This window comes from Stylophora pistillata, chromosome 6, assembly GCF_964205215.1.
Source record: "Stylophora pistillata chromosome 6, jaStyPist1.2, whole genome shotgun sequence".
Taxonomy (NCBI): domain Eukaryota; kingdom Metazoa; phylum Cnidaria; class Anthozoa; order Scleractinia; family Pocilloporidae; genus Stylophora; species Stylophora pistillata.
In genome coordinates, this window is record NC_142524.1 from 6,423,723 (window position 1) to 6,437,500 (window position 13,778).

General features: G+C 36.9%; 1 protein-coding gene and 1 pseudogene across 2 annotated transcripts in view; one reads left to right on the forward strand and one right to left on the reverse strand.

Annotated features, from left to right (window-relative positions):
• Positions 1–664: 664 nt before the first annotated feature.
• Positions 665–11,351, reverse strand: LOC111342180 (uncharacterized; annotated as a pseudogene). Its single transcript, XR_016002283.1, has 9 exons — positions 10,805–11,351; positions 9,087–9,158; positions 5,797–7,593; positions 4,518–4,586; positions 3,175–3,421; positions 2,645–2,798; positions 1,904–2,121; positions 1,248–1,316; positions 665–844 (listed from the first exon to the last, which is right to left on the reverse strand). The product of XR_016002283.1 is annotated as an uncharacterized LOC111342180 (transcript).
• Positions 11,343–13,778, forward strand: part of LOC111342175 (uncharacterized) — a 39,876-nt gene continuing 37,440 nt past the window's right edge. The window contains exon 1 of the mRNA XM_088724896.1: positions 11,343–11,458. Within this exon, the coding sequence (XP_088581022.1) occupies positions 11,377–11,458 (82 nt within the window). The 5' untranslated portion in view covers positions 11,343–11,376. The remainder of the gene's footprint in view (positions 11,459–13,778) is intronic.

The following is a 13,778-nucleotide window of genomic DNA, read 5'->3' on the forward strand; positions in this document are numbered from 1 at the left end:
TATTAGACATGAAAATTGAAGCATCAATTCATCGCAAAACAATAACGTTGAACAATAGAATTGACTTTAAAATAATAGAACCTAGAAGTGTAACGTCATCAATAGGCGGAAGATATATTATTTTAGGATACTTGATTTGACCGGTAAAAGTACACTGTGGAGTGGCAGAACAATAAGAACTATTTCAAGACTATTGATCATTAGTAGTCGAGTCATCTTACACGTAAAACTTGAGTTCCGCACTTTTCCAATTAGATTTTTCCTATTAGACATGAAAATTGAAGCATCAATTCATCGCAATACAATAACGTTGAACGATAGAATTGACTTTACGTCAATATAATTGGCCTTGACTTCGAGCAAATGATGCATTAGCCAAAATATATTCCAAGAAATTTCGTTAGGGCTGTGAGAAGGGATTATGCCTTTTCGTCGAACTGACATGAGTGCACGACCGGCTTCGGAAGACAAATTGTTGATATTTAGTCAAATTTGTCATTATAAAGTGACATTTTCAAAATTACGAATTAAATTATTTTAATGCGTAGAAAAAAAAACACTTAGTTGGTGCAGCATACTTTAAATTTTCTTTAACTAAGTTTGCGTTCAGTATCTGAAGTGTTACTGCGTTTTGGACTCAGAATCAAGTTGTAAACGAAAGCAATTTTTTGATTCCACGTGGAGTTGTGAAGTTTATTTCGCGACTCTCGTGTTTACAAAAGAAACAGCTCAAACAATCCATTTTAAACATTATTGTTTGCAGACGATAATCCAGAAGACGAAGGAAGACCAAGAGCTGACCGTCAAACTCCGGCAATTATCGATCCCTGGCATCATTTTCCAGCTGTAAATTTAAATGCAACAAATCAGTACAGATTTGAGTTTGTGAGATAAGTCTGCATCGGTTATTGGTATGGTCTGATAAAAGAAAATAAGGCCGGGAAACTTCAAGTATCAATGAATTTTTCGTTGTATGTAAACTGCTAAAAATCTAGTTGCTCTTTTAAAATAAGACCTCGTTATACATTGAAACAATAAATTTACAAGCACTCACTACTGATTTAGGAAAATCTCTCAAACGAAAACCTGACCGTAATTTTATCAAACTTTGGTGACACTTTTAAGAAAGAAAATCCTTTCAAGAGGCAAATACCCTCTGGCAGACTGTTTAGGTAGGAAGAGTAAAGTCATTCCACAGGTTGTACTGTAAGAACGATCGGCCTTTAAAAGGAAACAAGTACACTAACGTCGCATCCCTCCTGCTGGATAGGGGTGTCTGTTTCCTTGACCAAAACATTTGATGCCATTTGGCCCAGCTATAGCCGACCAAGCAAAAGAGTAAAATAACATTAGAATGAGATCATTGGGTAATAGTCAAGATTATTAAAACAACAATTATAGTGACTATCAAATGATTATAACAATAATAATGGTAGTAGAGACAGCAATAATGTTGATAATCTATTTCAAACTTCAATGATCTCCTTCAATATCGTCATTTTCAGTAATTACCTACCAATTCATTGCCACTTCAACGATGATAAAAATAAAATAAATGAACGGATGGATGGATTGATAAATGATTGAGATAAAAAAGATCTTGTAAGGTCAATAGCTTGGTCACTGAGCGTGTCATGATCAACAAACTGGTTTTCGGGTGAGAATACTTAATCGCACAGAAAGTTCTAGGAAAAATCTTCACGAGGACGTTAAATTTTTTTGTGTGCTGTCGCCATTTAACTTTTGTAGGCAACCATTAGCAAATCGATAAGCCGAGATCGTATAATTCAACTCATGCCTTGGTCTTTTTGGACTCATCTTTGTATAGTACATTCTAGTCAGGCGCCTAAGTAAATTATCTTAGTTCAGTCGATTAGCAATTGTGTGTCAGGAGTCTACTCACGTCCGCTCTTGAAGCCCTTGAACTGTACCCAACTCGTAAAGTCGAAGTTATTCCTAATCTCAGGAATTCTCGTTGTCACTTGCTGACCATTAACGGCCGTCAAACGTATGGTCAGAGGAGTTTTAGTTTTTCCTGTAGCGATGTAAAAGTTGTCGGAGGCACGCTTCATACAGTGGTACTTCCCATTTACCAAGATCTCCATCCCAGCCGTTGGTATTCTTAAGCAGAAGACAAACCGAAAACATGGGTAAATTTGAAAACTTGACGCTCTGTGGTTTTGAATTGTTTATTTGAAGTAAAGGGACTCAGGTCAAGATATTTCGAATCGTGCGTATTTGCTTCGTTTTGCTTCGTTTCTTTTCGTTTCGTTTTGTTTTGTGTCGTGTCGTGTCTTTTCTTTCTGTTTCGTTCCTTTCCGTTCCGTTAGGTTTCGTTCCGTTTCGTTTTGTTTCAACAGGAAAAGTCCCATTTGATTAAGAACATGTATTCACGTTCATTAGACTTGCTGTCCTCACTAATCCAAGAAGATCGAGCATCTACCGAAAATGACGCTTTTCATACTAAAAATACGTCGGAAATAATGGTTTATTTTAAAATGAGACTGATCGCCTACGAAAAAAAGAATGCAGTCTTTATTGCCATACATGAATTTCTGCGAACAAAATATTGAAATTCGTGTCTAACTCGTCCTTATGAGTCTTATCACGCTAATTTGAAACGCTATTGTAGAATGAATCTCACTTGGTATTCCTTACTTGTAGCTTGATGAAATAAGGGTTGCTTCCTTGGAAACGAAACTGAATTTTTCCCTTCCTTCCTCCGAGGGTCGGGCAGTCGATTGCCCGATAATGGATTTTCCACCGTCCATCGCCAGCTACGGCGAAATCTAACGCCTCTGAAATATAAAAGGAAATGAAAATTGTTCTTCTTAACTTTTCATTCAATCTTCGATTATAATTTGGTACAAGACGCCTTTCGCTCTGACGCGGGGTAACGCTCGAAACGTCAGCTTTGAGACTCCTTACGGTGTCCAGTTTACATTATCAACTCAACTGATAAAACCAAACTTACCTTGTTACAACAACAGTTTGTTTAGAAACTTACCACCTTTATTCATTTGCCTTTTATACATAGTTTCGTAATGAGTTTATTACTTGCGTTGAAAAGTTTTACAACCGATCCGTAGCTAAATATCCTGTGAATGAACCGGATAATAAAATGAGGACTATCCAATACACAGGCAAATTAAAAACAAACTTACCAATACATACTGTTTCTACATCCGGGGCATCGATCGACGATCATAGCTTTTCGTTTTCCTTTGATGGGGCTCGCCCCGCTCCCCTTTCCTGTGCCAGTGATCTCAACACACATGCCACACCCAACAGACTCCTGGTATGTCCCAGGCGCAGCTGCGACTACAATCCAATTATTCCTCCTGATAGCATTCAAAATTTTCGGAGACAACGGATTAAATGTGCATTATCTTCTGCCACCTTGATTTCCATAGTAGGTGGCCTAAAATGATACATTAGTAGAAAAGTGTACAGCATTGTTAACCTTTTCACTTCCAAAATATCATTAGCCTAAGTATTTCTCCCTACTTGTCGCCTTATTATGTTAATGTGGAGAATTTGGTATTGGATTCATTGATAATCCCCTAATTGATATTTTTCTTTTCTCTCATCACTTGTCTGCTAAATATTGTGTTCATATTGTAAGGAGAAGTCATCTCTTAACGTTTGTGAAGTGAATCTATGAAAGTCAGTTCAAATATATGACTTTCATATATTCAGTTCCAATATATGACTTTCATATATTCAGTTCAAATATATGACTTTCATCTATTCACAAACGTTGACTAATCTCCTCACTGGTTTATTACGAACCAACATAATGACTAACTCCCAGTTGGTAGCTCAGTTGGTAGATCAGTTGGTAGAGCACTGCGCCGGGTTCGAAGCCCGTACAGACCTGAATTTATTTCAGGCCTCATTTTCACTACTTCTTAAGGAGTGTTCGTCACTGCGAAGATCGCTCTCATACTTAAATCATCTCTTGTTGGTCAGTTGTGGAGATTAAAGAGTTCTAATCCAAAACTGTAATGGCTAATTAGTTAAGATCTCAGATATTTCCAAAACGATTCTCGGATTGCTTGCGATAACAAACGGGACCGAATTCGCGCCGTAGAAGTCGATCCTTTTTAATAGGGATACATGTAAATGAAAGCAGACTTTGAACTGAACTTGTTAGAAATGTTTTGTTCTCCCGCGAGCGATTTGTATCTCTTTTCACGTTGATTGTGGACATCACCGAAAACTGACTTTTGTATTTAATTCATTCCCCTTGCCCTTTTTGGCTGCTTTTTAATTGTTTTTCGATTCGATATTCAGCGCTACTTCGCTCTGTCTAAAGCAATTATTAAAGTTTTCTATAAAACAACAAAAAAGATTTACATTTAAATCAGAAATTAACCACCGATAATGACAAACTGTGAAGAAAAGAATGTTAACATATTCATATATTCATTTATACATCAATATTCATTTATACTTATACATTGACAACGGAAGATAAAAAAGCAAAATTATAAAATAAGTATGGATTCACTTACGTCGACATTAAAGACTTTATATTTGAAGCGATTGTAAGTTTCTTTTACGTTGGAGAGTGTTGTCCCTGCCTGAATAAATTTAAAAAAACAAACAAACAACAAACAAAAGTTTTGTGAGAAAAATGAACACACCAGCAAAGGATTACGAGATCACTGTCGAAGAGAAGGAGCTTGATCCTAACGTGCATGGTTTAATAATAAAATAAACATGTACGAGATGCAATTTATCACGAAACCCGCGTGTCTCTACTAAAACGGGACTGAAGCTCTGCGTGACGTCGCGCTAGTTTGCTGACGAGATTGACGGGAGATAAAAATAGTAACTGCTAATGTGGCCACAATAGTCACGCTTTTATTTCACCCAACATCAAGAACATTGATATAATAAACCTCGCGCAATCTCTTGAGCAAAGGTGGGGTTAAGCATCGGCAAAGAGCCAAATACTTATAAAAAGGCAACGAAAGCCTGAAGAGAAGGCCGGAGCATGGGAAGGGGGCTGGAATATTACCGAAAATCTGTGTTCGGATGTTAACACGATGGGAATGAAGGCGAGAAGGACCAGGAGAGAAACTGACCTTGCCTATAACCTCGCTGTTATTTGATCTGACCTCATTTGATTGGCTTAAGATTGACAACGCTCCTTGCCCCTTGCAAAGGCACACCTAAATACTTAACTATATACATTTCGGGTCTCGAGATAAAATCACATTTTGCTTATGTCATAATGTTGGGATTTTTTGATAGACGCTAAGTTTTTTCTTTCTCTTGATCTTTATTTTCATGTTAAATTACCAAAGGGATACCTGAAAGACTTTGGAATTGTTGTGAACCTTTTCAACTTGTTGCAAACAAGGAAGCTCCAGATTAGAATCAAACAGCTTTTGTCAAGTCGAGCCAGATGCTGGAAAGATTTTCCCTCTCTCTCTTCTTTCCACCGCAGTGGGTATTTTCAGCACACCCCCTGTAACTTCTGCGGTATATTGTTATAACGGAATAGTTTATTTGAACAAACACCAAATCTGCTTGATGTTCAATGTTCCACGAAACAATATGTTGAAAGCAAGCCGACTGCTTCTATAAACTACATTTGATCGCTCAAAAAAAAACGTCCGATTTGTTGCTCAATCGTACAACATCTCGAAAGAGACTGAGTGAGTTATTTATCTTAACAAAGCATTATGTAAGTACGTTATTAACTGAATATAAGCGATCAACTCGGACAATATTTTTATCAGAAAAAAAGGACGTCATTGTCTTCGGTAGATCCAAAATTCTTACCTCGATGGCGATTGCAAAGTAAGCCAGAACGACAAGGAAAATGAACATCTTTGGCGTATGGCCCATTTCAATACAAGTAACTGCGGGCAAACGTAAAACCTTCCGTTCTTTTTCTTGTTTCAACTGACTAAGAGAAGGTCTTTTATTCAGGACTGAGCAAACATATACTCGAACTATATTTGCCATAAACGAGGGTGAATGTGGTATATTGCTAAGAAACTGACCACGAGTTTAAACAGCCGCTAAATGCAAAGAAAGGCTTCAACGAGGAACTCTACATTCGGATAAATGTGATTTATGTGACACCAACTCAAACAGTAACAAAACAAAACTACGACTCTGGCAATTGCAAAGTAAGCCAGAACGGTGAGGAAATCAACATTTTTGGCGTATGGCCCATTTGAATACAAGTAACTGAGTGTAAACTTAAAACTTCCCGTTCTTTTTATTGTTTAAACTGACTAAGAGAAGGTCTTTTTAAATATTCGCGATTGAGCAAATACAGATTCCAACTATATTTGCCATAAAAGAAGGTGAACGTGGTACACTGCTTAGAAACTGACCATGAGTTTAAACAGTCGCTAAATGCAAAGAAAGGCTTCAACGAGGAACTCTACATTCAGATGAAAGTGATTTATGTGACACCAACTCAGACAGAAACGTCACAAAATAAAACAAAACTACGGCTCTTTAGACCAAAACCAAAAGTTAAAGTTAACGGATCAAAGGGACGAAATTTTCAAAAGTCAAGCAAAGATTTTATCAGTTTTTTTTTTTTTCTGTTTTTTTTTTAGGCTCTTCTAACAGCTTACTTTCTATAACGGTACAGTTTTCTGACAAACATTGCAATTTCAACTTGAGTTTTTCATAAATTTAAAGACTTAGAGACTTTTGATAAAAAGTAACTAAACGTAATTGAAAAGCTCGACCGGAAACTTTAAACCCAACCCGGACGAGTTCAGGCGTAAGAAATATTGCAGTCTTCTTTTTTCTTTTCATCTCATTTAAAAAGGATCACAGTAGCGTTTGTGGCATTCAGAACCTGGTTAAGTCTGTTGCTCTCAGGCAAACAAAGCTGAGGCAATAGCATTTATGATCTCTTGTCTACGAAATGGTTCTGGCGCGCACAATGCAGTTGATTTATACTTACAATGACGATCATTAGCTCAATACTTTGCAGAAAAGTAGTTCGTTGTTTTTAAAACACTACCGGCTAATTTTAAAATCTATATCATGCTGTGAAGATGCTATTAACGGTTGTTTCATTTTTGCTTGCCGATCATGCAAGCCGACTTGAATTGTTTCGACTACATCTTTAAACAGACTTCAAGGTGGTCTTGCTAGAACTCGGGCCTCCCAAAACCCGCCCACAAGGGTAAGATGTGAAAAAAATGCTTCTTAAAAAGATGAAGCATTTAGAAATCTTACAATCCAAACTCAATTGACTTCACTTAAAGCAGACGAGTACATTATTCTATAATTTTGGTTTCATCAACTGAGTTGCTAAAGCTCGAAATGTCAGCTTTGAAATACTTTACGGTGGCCAATTTACTACATCAACTCAGTTGATAAAACCAAAATTGCCTTGTTACTCCCACCGACGCAGCACCACAAATTCTTTAAAAACTTACCCCTTACCCCCTGTATTCATTATTTGATAAATTTTTAATTCAAGAAATTGACAACGCGGTCCATCTTTTAGTTACAATACAACATGCAAAAGATCGCAGCTAATATCCAGCTCTCCACGAAAAAACTTTTGATCCAGCTCCAAAATAAGTCGAAATGGTAGACAATCTGAAAAAGCAGAGTTAAACAGACAAGAATTTTCAGAGGAATTAGAAAAAAAAAGCAATTATGACAAAGAGTATTGCGTAGAATACCAGGATATTAGACAGCGCTTGCGCTTTGAACTGAATAGTTTCTGTAAAAATGGAGGAGGGGATTAGAATAACCCACTTTAGATGCAGAAACCTTTGGCGTTTTAAAGAAGAGGATATAGCGAAAAGATAACCTCAATAGAACATTCGTCATATATAGCTTGAAAACCTAAAAATGGAGAAGTTTATAAATGCCGATTACGGCTGCAGCGGCACATTCAAAATTTGAGCGTGAATTTGAAGGAGGAAGAAAACTAAATGAAGGCGCGCAATCCACCCACGAAAACAGGTCCAGGGATCAACTACAGGGAAAAACAATGAAGAAGGAGTGGGGAGAGGGGAGTGGGGAGGGGGGAGGGGGAGGGGGCGGATCTTTGTTTAAAAAGCTCACCGTGTGTACGTTAGGTCATCACAGGGACAAAGAAGCTTGAATTTTAGGGGGAGGGCGATCTTTGTTTAAAAAGCGCACCGTGTGTACGTTAGGTCATCACAGGGACAAAGAAGCTTGAATTTTAGCATCTTCTTTCGGTGATAATTTCTGTCGCATGCAGCTGTACAAGTTTAGTGAAGCGAATTACTATTTTGTGTCTTTCGTCGTTTTAAAGAAATTTATTCACGAGTCAAAAATGTCTATGCGATTCACAGTACTTTCCCAGCTTTTTCTAAAGTGCCCTTTGGCAAATTTTAGGGAGAGGGCGATCTTTGTTTAAAAAGTGCACCGTGTGTACGTTAGGTCATCATAGGGACAAAGAAGCTTGAATTTTAGCATCTTCTTTCGGTGACAATTTCTGTCGCATTATCTAAAATGCCCTTAGGCAAATTTTAGGGAGAGGGCGATCTTTGTTTAAAAAGCGCACCGTGTGTACGTTAGGTCATCACAGGGACAAAGAAGCTTGAACTTTAGCATCTTCTTTCGGTGACAATTTCTGTCGCATGCAGCTCTACAAGTTTAGTGAAGCGAATATCTATTTTGTGTCTTTCTTAGTTTTAAAGAAATTTATTCACGAGTCAAAAATGTCTGTGCGATTCACAGTACTTTCCCAGCTTTTTCTAAAGTGCCCTTAAGCAAAAAGCCAGCTTTTCTAATTACTCGGTTTAGTTGTTGGTCTTTTAAAATTGCTATTAGGCGTAGAGCCAGGTTTCCAATAACCGTATCTGCACTTTAGAAAAAAAATAATGATAATAAAAACTTACGCAATGTTTTTGCGTATTGGAAACGACGAACAATTTCTCTATAAATGTTGCAAACTGGATTTTTTCTTAAGGACTATTTGTACTTAGAAAATGATACAAAATTAATTCCAACCGTTATTCCTTTTGTTTGAATTTTAAAAACGTGAGTCAACCCTAACACATCGAATATTGACAACACACGCTTATGACAAAAAACATATATAGAATTCTACTTACGTCATCAGAGACTCTTTCTCTGTAGCGATTGTCAATGGCTTTCACGCTAGGGATAGATGTATCAGATGATGCCTAGAAAGATTAAAAGTATGGTGGAAATTATTTTCGGATGAGGGAACAGGCAGCAGGAAGAAGTCGGTATTATCGATGCAGAGAAGGATTTTTTAACATAATATGAACAGTCCAATACAAACACGAGTGTACTTGAGATAAACTAAACTTGTCGAGTTAAACCTTTTTTTTTTCTCTCTTTCTTCTTCCTTCACACAGATTTACAACGATTGTTAAGAGAGATTTAGCTTCAGTAGACTTATTTTACACTTTAATAATGCCTAAATTTCTGTTTCCTCTTGCAGAATTATTTCCTTGCTGATACTTTCTCGTCCTTTATGCTTTTGATTATGTTTTTTTCTTGTAGTCCTGTCCTAAAAATCTCAGCTTTATTTCGAAAATTCTCACCTCGATAACGATTTGAGAAAAGGGCAGTACGGCAAAAAAAATGAGCATCACAGGCTTGTGACTCATTTTAAACTACGGCTACACTGTTTTTCACCTTTCCTTACTTTTAATAAGTGTTTCAAATGAATGAAAGAAGGTCTCGATATTTGAATCTTTAAGGGACACAACGTTTATTTGTCGTGAAATGAGATGGGCGTGGGAGTGGAAAGAACTCAGTAATATAGTTTCTACAGCAGCTGTGCAGGTTAAGCAAAGTCTTAAGACGAGAAAGAGACCTCTTTTGTCACATGAAACCTGAACCAGTGCCAACAAGACTGAGATCGAGGATTATATAGGTTGATAAGTTTTTCTCTTAAAAAAGAGTCTTTCCGTTTAAACGGTGACGTAGTTTGTATGAATATCCTCTGTTCTTTGGAAGAAAACGGTTTTTAGTTTTGCAATTTTCTTCGTCGCAGTCATAATGTTGTATTGGATAAACCACAATGAAATCTGGCTGGGATATCATCTGCATTTACCTGTCGAATAAGCAGGTCCGTTACAAGTTGATATTGCCAACTATTGACTTACATAAAACACAGGGAAAATTACAAAACCTCTAGTCACTCTAACAGGTATCTGTCTCGCCGCTTAATGTCGAATGCTAAAGTTATCATAACAGTTTTTAAAAGCTAATTTTTGTTTTGTTTTGCTTTGAGTGGTTTTGAGTGGTTTTGTTTTGCTTTGAGTGGTTTTGTTTTGCTCTGAGTGGTTTTGACGTTAGGAACTTTCCCTTCCGATATTTTCTTTACATCCTAGAAGATTTTCTCAGCATTCTGGGTGGGGGCAGAGACTAGCCTTAAAGTTTTCAGCAAAAACACTCTCTTGGATACTCTAAAATACTTAACGCGAGATTTTACAGGACAATTCTTTGTGCTTTCAAAAAACAAGATCAACGTACAAAGTTCTCGCTCTTTTGACATAAATTTCAAAGGATGAAGTAGATTACCAAGTTTTGTTGCACTTAACATTTTTTTCGCACAATCCTCGAATTAATTATACCTTGTTCTAAACAAGGCTGGCGTTTATTCGGTGGCTATATTTGTATAGTCTGAAACTCTCTATATTTTTTTTTCTCGTTCAAAATTGCGCTTTCGTTGTTGGAACTTCGCCGTACTGGATACAATTTGCAGAATACCAAACAAAGGATGTCTCTTTACATGCCGTTATAAAATTCTATCCACAGTATAATACTGATCTACACTTTAGCTGTGAAGACGAACCTGTAGCGTGATCCGTAGCTTAACATATGACGCGAACCCTTCGATGTATTTGAGCGAAAGGAACTAGGAAAGTGTTTTCCCCAATGTTTATGCATCCTAGGTAACAGAACAACGAAACATCATCGGTGTAATCTCAAATAAAAACCGTCTAGACCATCTACAAACAGTTTAAAGAGAGGGAAATGCAAATGAGGTAGATTAAAACAGCGAATAGTAGCGAGCGACTCCCACCTCCAACCGCGCTTTTCCAAGGTGGTCAAGTTTCCGTTGTTCTTTATGCTCACCAATCACTATGAGAGGATAATACCTTAGTGACAAACCCAGAGTTGTCATAACAAAATTGCACAAGTTTTGCGCACAAACTTAAACATTGTCACCCAAAATTCTATCGCTGGTGGAGAATTAGGCAACATTATACGCTTGTAATATCCTCACTTCCTGTATTCATTTGTTCATTTACCCAAGATTACACCGTGTTTCAATTGAACAAGAAGTAGCTTTGCAGGAGAAAGCTCACACCATATTTTCTCGGCTAAAAGCAAGTCCCTCATCGAGTGCTCATCACACGCGAAATGGCCAAGAAACCAAGATACCCTGAGTTTGCCATTTTTTTCTTGGCGCTGATGTGCTTGGGATCTCTAAATCTTTGCAAAGGTAACGTTTTCTGTTTCCTCTCCTTAGTCGTAAAAATATTCAAAGACGCAAAAGTTTTTTCATTAGGAGTATCATGAAAGTAGTGTTTGTACTCCACCCGAGGCGCTTGTATTCTGTTCAGCGTTATCAAGAATTGAAAACCTATTTTCCTGCACGCAAGAGAGAAAAGTGTTAACGCTTGAAAGGAAGCCCGACCGAATATAACAAGGTATTTCATGCATACACCTTTACCACCAACTGTTAGAAAACTTAATTTTTTTCGTTGTTTTTCTTTGAAGTGGTCTTTGATGCAGGCCATCAGTTCAAGAATAATTCACAAAACTGCGACAGCTCTAGCGACGGTTCACTTATTCGAATTACATTATTGCTGGTCACGGACGGGGTTGGTTTGAATAACTGATTATTTTCGCACACAAACAGGTGATATCGGTTAGATTTAAGAGACAGTTCTCTTGAGCTTCCCTATTGAATTCTAACCACAAAAACTGAGTGGGAGATAATAGTTCAAGCGTGCTCTCGTTATAGATACGCACAAGAAATATAATTTGCAATGGCTTGTAAAAAAAATTCAAGAATTAAATCAGTTTGCGATTTTGAGCTGCGGTTCTTGTCAATCTCATTGAGATATCTTCAGGAGGAAAATAAATAGATATTTATGTGTAGAAAAAAAAGTTTCTCAATTTTTCTCGGTATTGTCTACTCCAAAAAATCTTTTCAACGGCTATGCAAATATCGAAAGAAGTTGATCGATTACGCCGTTTGAAGAATTAAAAATATGCTCAGTTGTACATCATCATGAAGAAGATTCGAGAAAGAAATTATGCGCATATTAGAAGTCGGCGGTTTGACACACATAGAATTTCTCATATTTTCTTATAAATAATCCTGTGTAACAAGAAAATTTTCCAAATTTGCGTGTTAAGAACGGTTTCAAGCCGTTTCAAATGAGCATGCTATTTGAAATGTTTCTTTAAGGAACTCAACATGATACCGAGGTTGCTGGGCGACATGTTTGTTACAACACGAAAACAAATCCACGGGATACAACATCTGCCATTCTGAAAAACATGAAACTAAACAACTCAAAACCAAGAGGATAAAATGTGCCAAAGGCAAGATACACTTAAGTGACTGCAAATAATTCTTTTTTCCAATTGTTTTTTTTGGGGTGAAATTCTTTGTTTCGTGCGACCACGGAATGAGTAACCCTAAAGCAACTTTTCTTTCTATGGGATGAATATTGAAAATTATGTTGCTCGGGAAAATAGGTAATCATTCACAGTCAGTTTTTTAAGCAGACAATTCATAACAGCATAAGGAAAAGATTTGCTCGTTTCGAATGTTTCAAATAATGCTATTTTGATAGTAAAGCTGATCAAAATTAATTTTCAGTATTTTTCTTTTCAAAAAAAAAAAAAAAAGAAACGAGCGAATAGGTGAAGCAGATGGTTTCTCTAATAGGATTAATAATTCATTATGGGCAAGAATAAGTGAAACTTAGATACAGAAACCAGGCATCTTATTCAATCGCATAAAGACGTATTTCATTATTTCGTTCCTGATCTCAACTTCCCGTCATTCCAATAACTTCCCGTCGGCGTCGACTACCGCTTGTTGGCATAACATATTTTCACAAAACAACTGCTTAGGACCTATTAGGGAAGCAGGTAACAATCAGTGACCTAAGCTGCCGGCTTGAAAGTACGTTTCGACATGGAAAAATAATCGATTGATGTCCAATTTCTGCAAAAGCAGAAGGGAAAACTCTATAACACAGCAGATAGTGGAATATAATAGCAACTTCATGAAAGTGATGAATGAACAAAAATTGCAGCCAGAAAGACAGAAATAATTTTAAAATATTAAAGGAAAGGTTATGCAATAATTTGGCGACTTAATTAAGCCATTATCGGAATAGAAAAGAGAAAAAAAGATAAACAAATACTCAATTCATTGTATGATAAAGAGTTCTAGAAAATTCATTGGCATTTTCTGCATTGTTATCAATTTGTATTTGCACTGCTTTTGTTAAATCTGAAAATACGCCATTCATCACTTGCTTCATTAAGAAATATGAATGAGTTCCTTGTAAAATGGTAGAAAGGAATATGTATCCAATTAAAGCATTTTAAACCTTGCCAATAGCGAAATATAAATGATTAAGAGAAATTGGTTTTGAAACAAAATGATATCAGGTTAGCATTGTAATATACAATAATGAGCTTTGTCACGAATGGTGCTGTTAACATTGTATCGCGCAGTAATTTTAGGGCCTGATTACATGAGCCGGGCTGGCCCGGTTAGCCGGGCTGATTTCTTT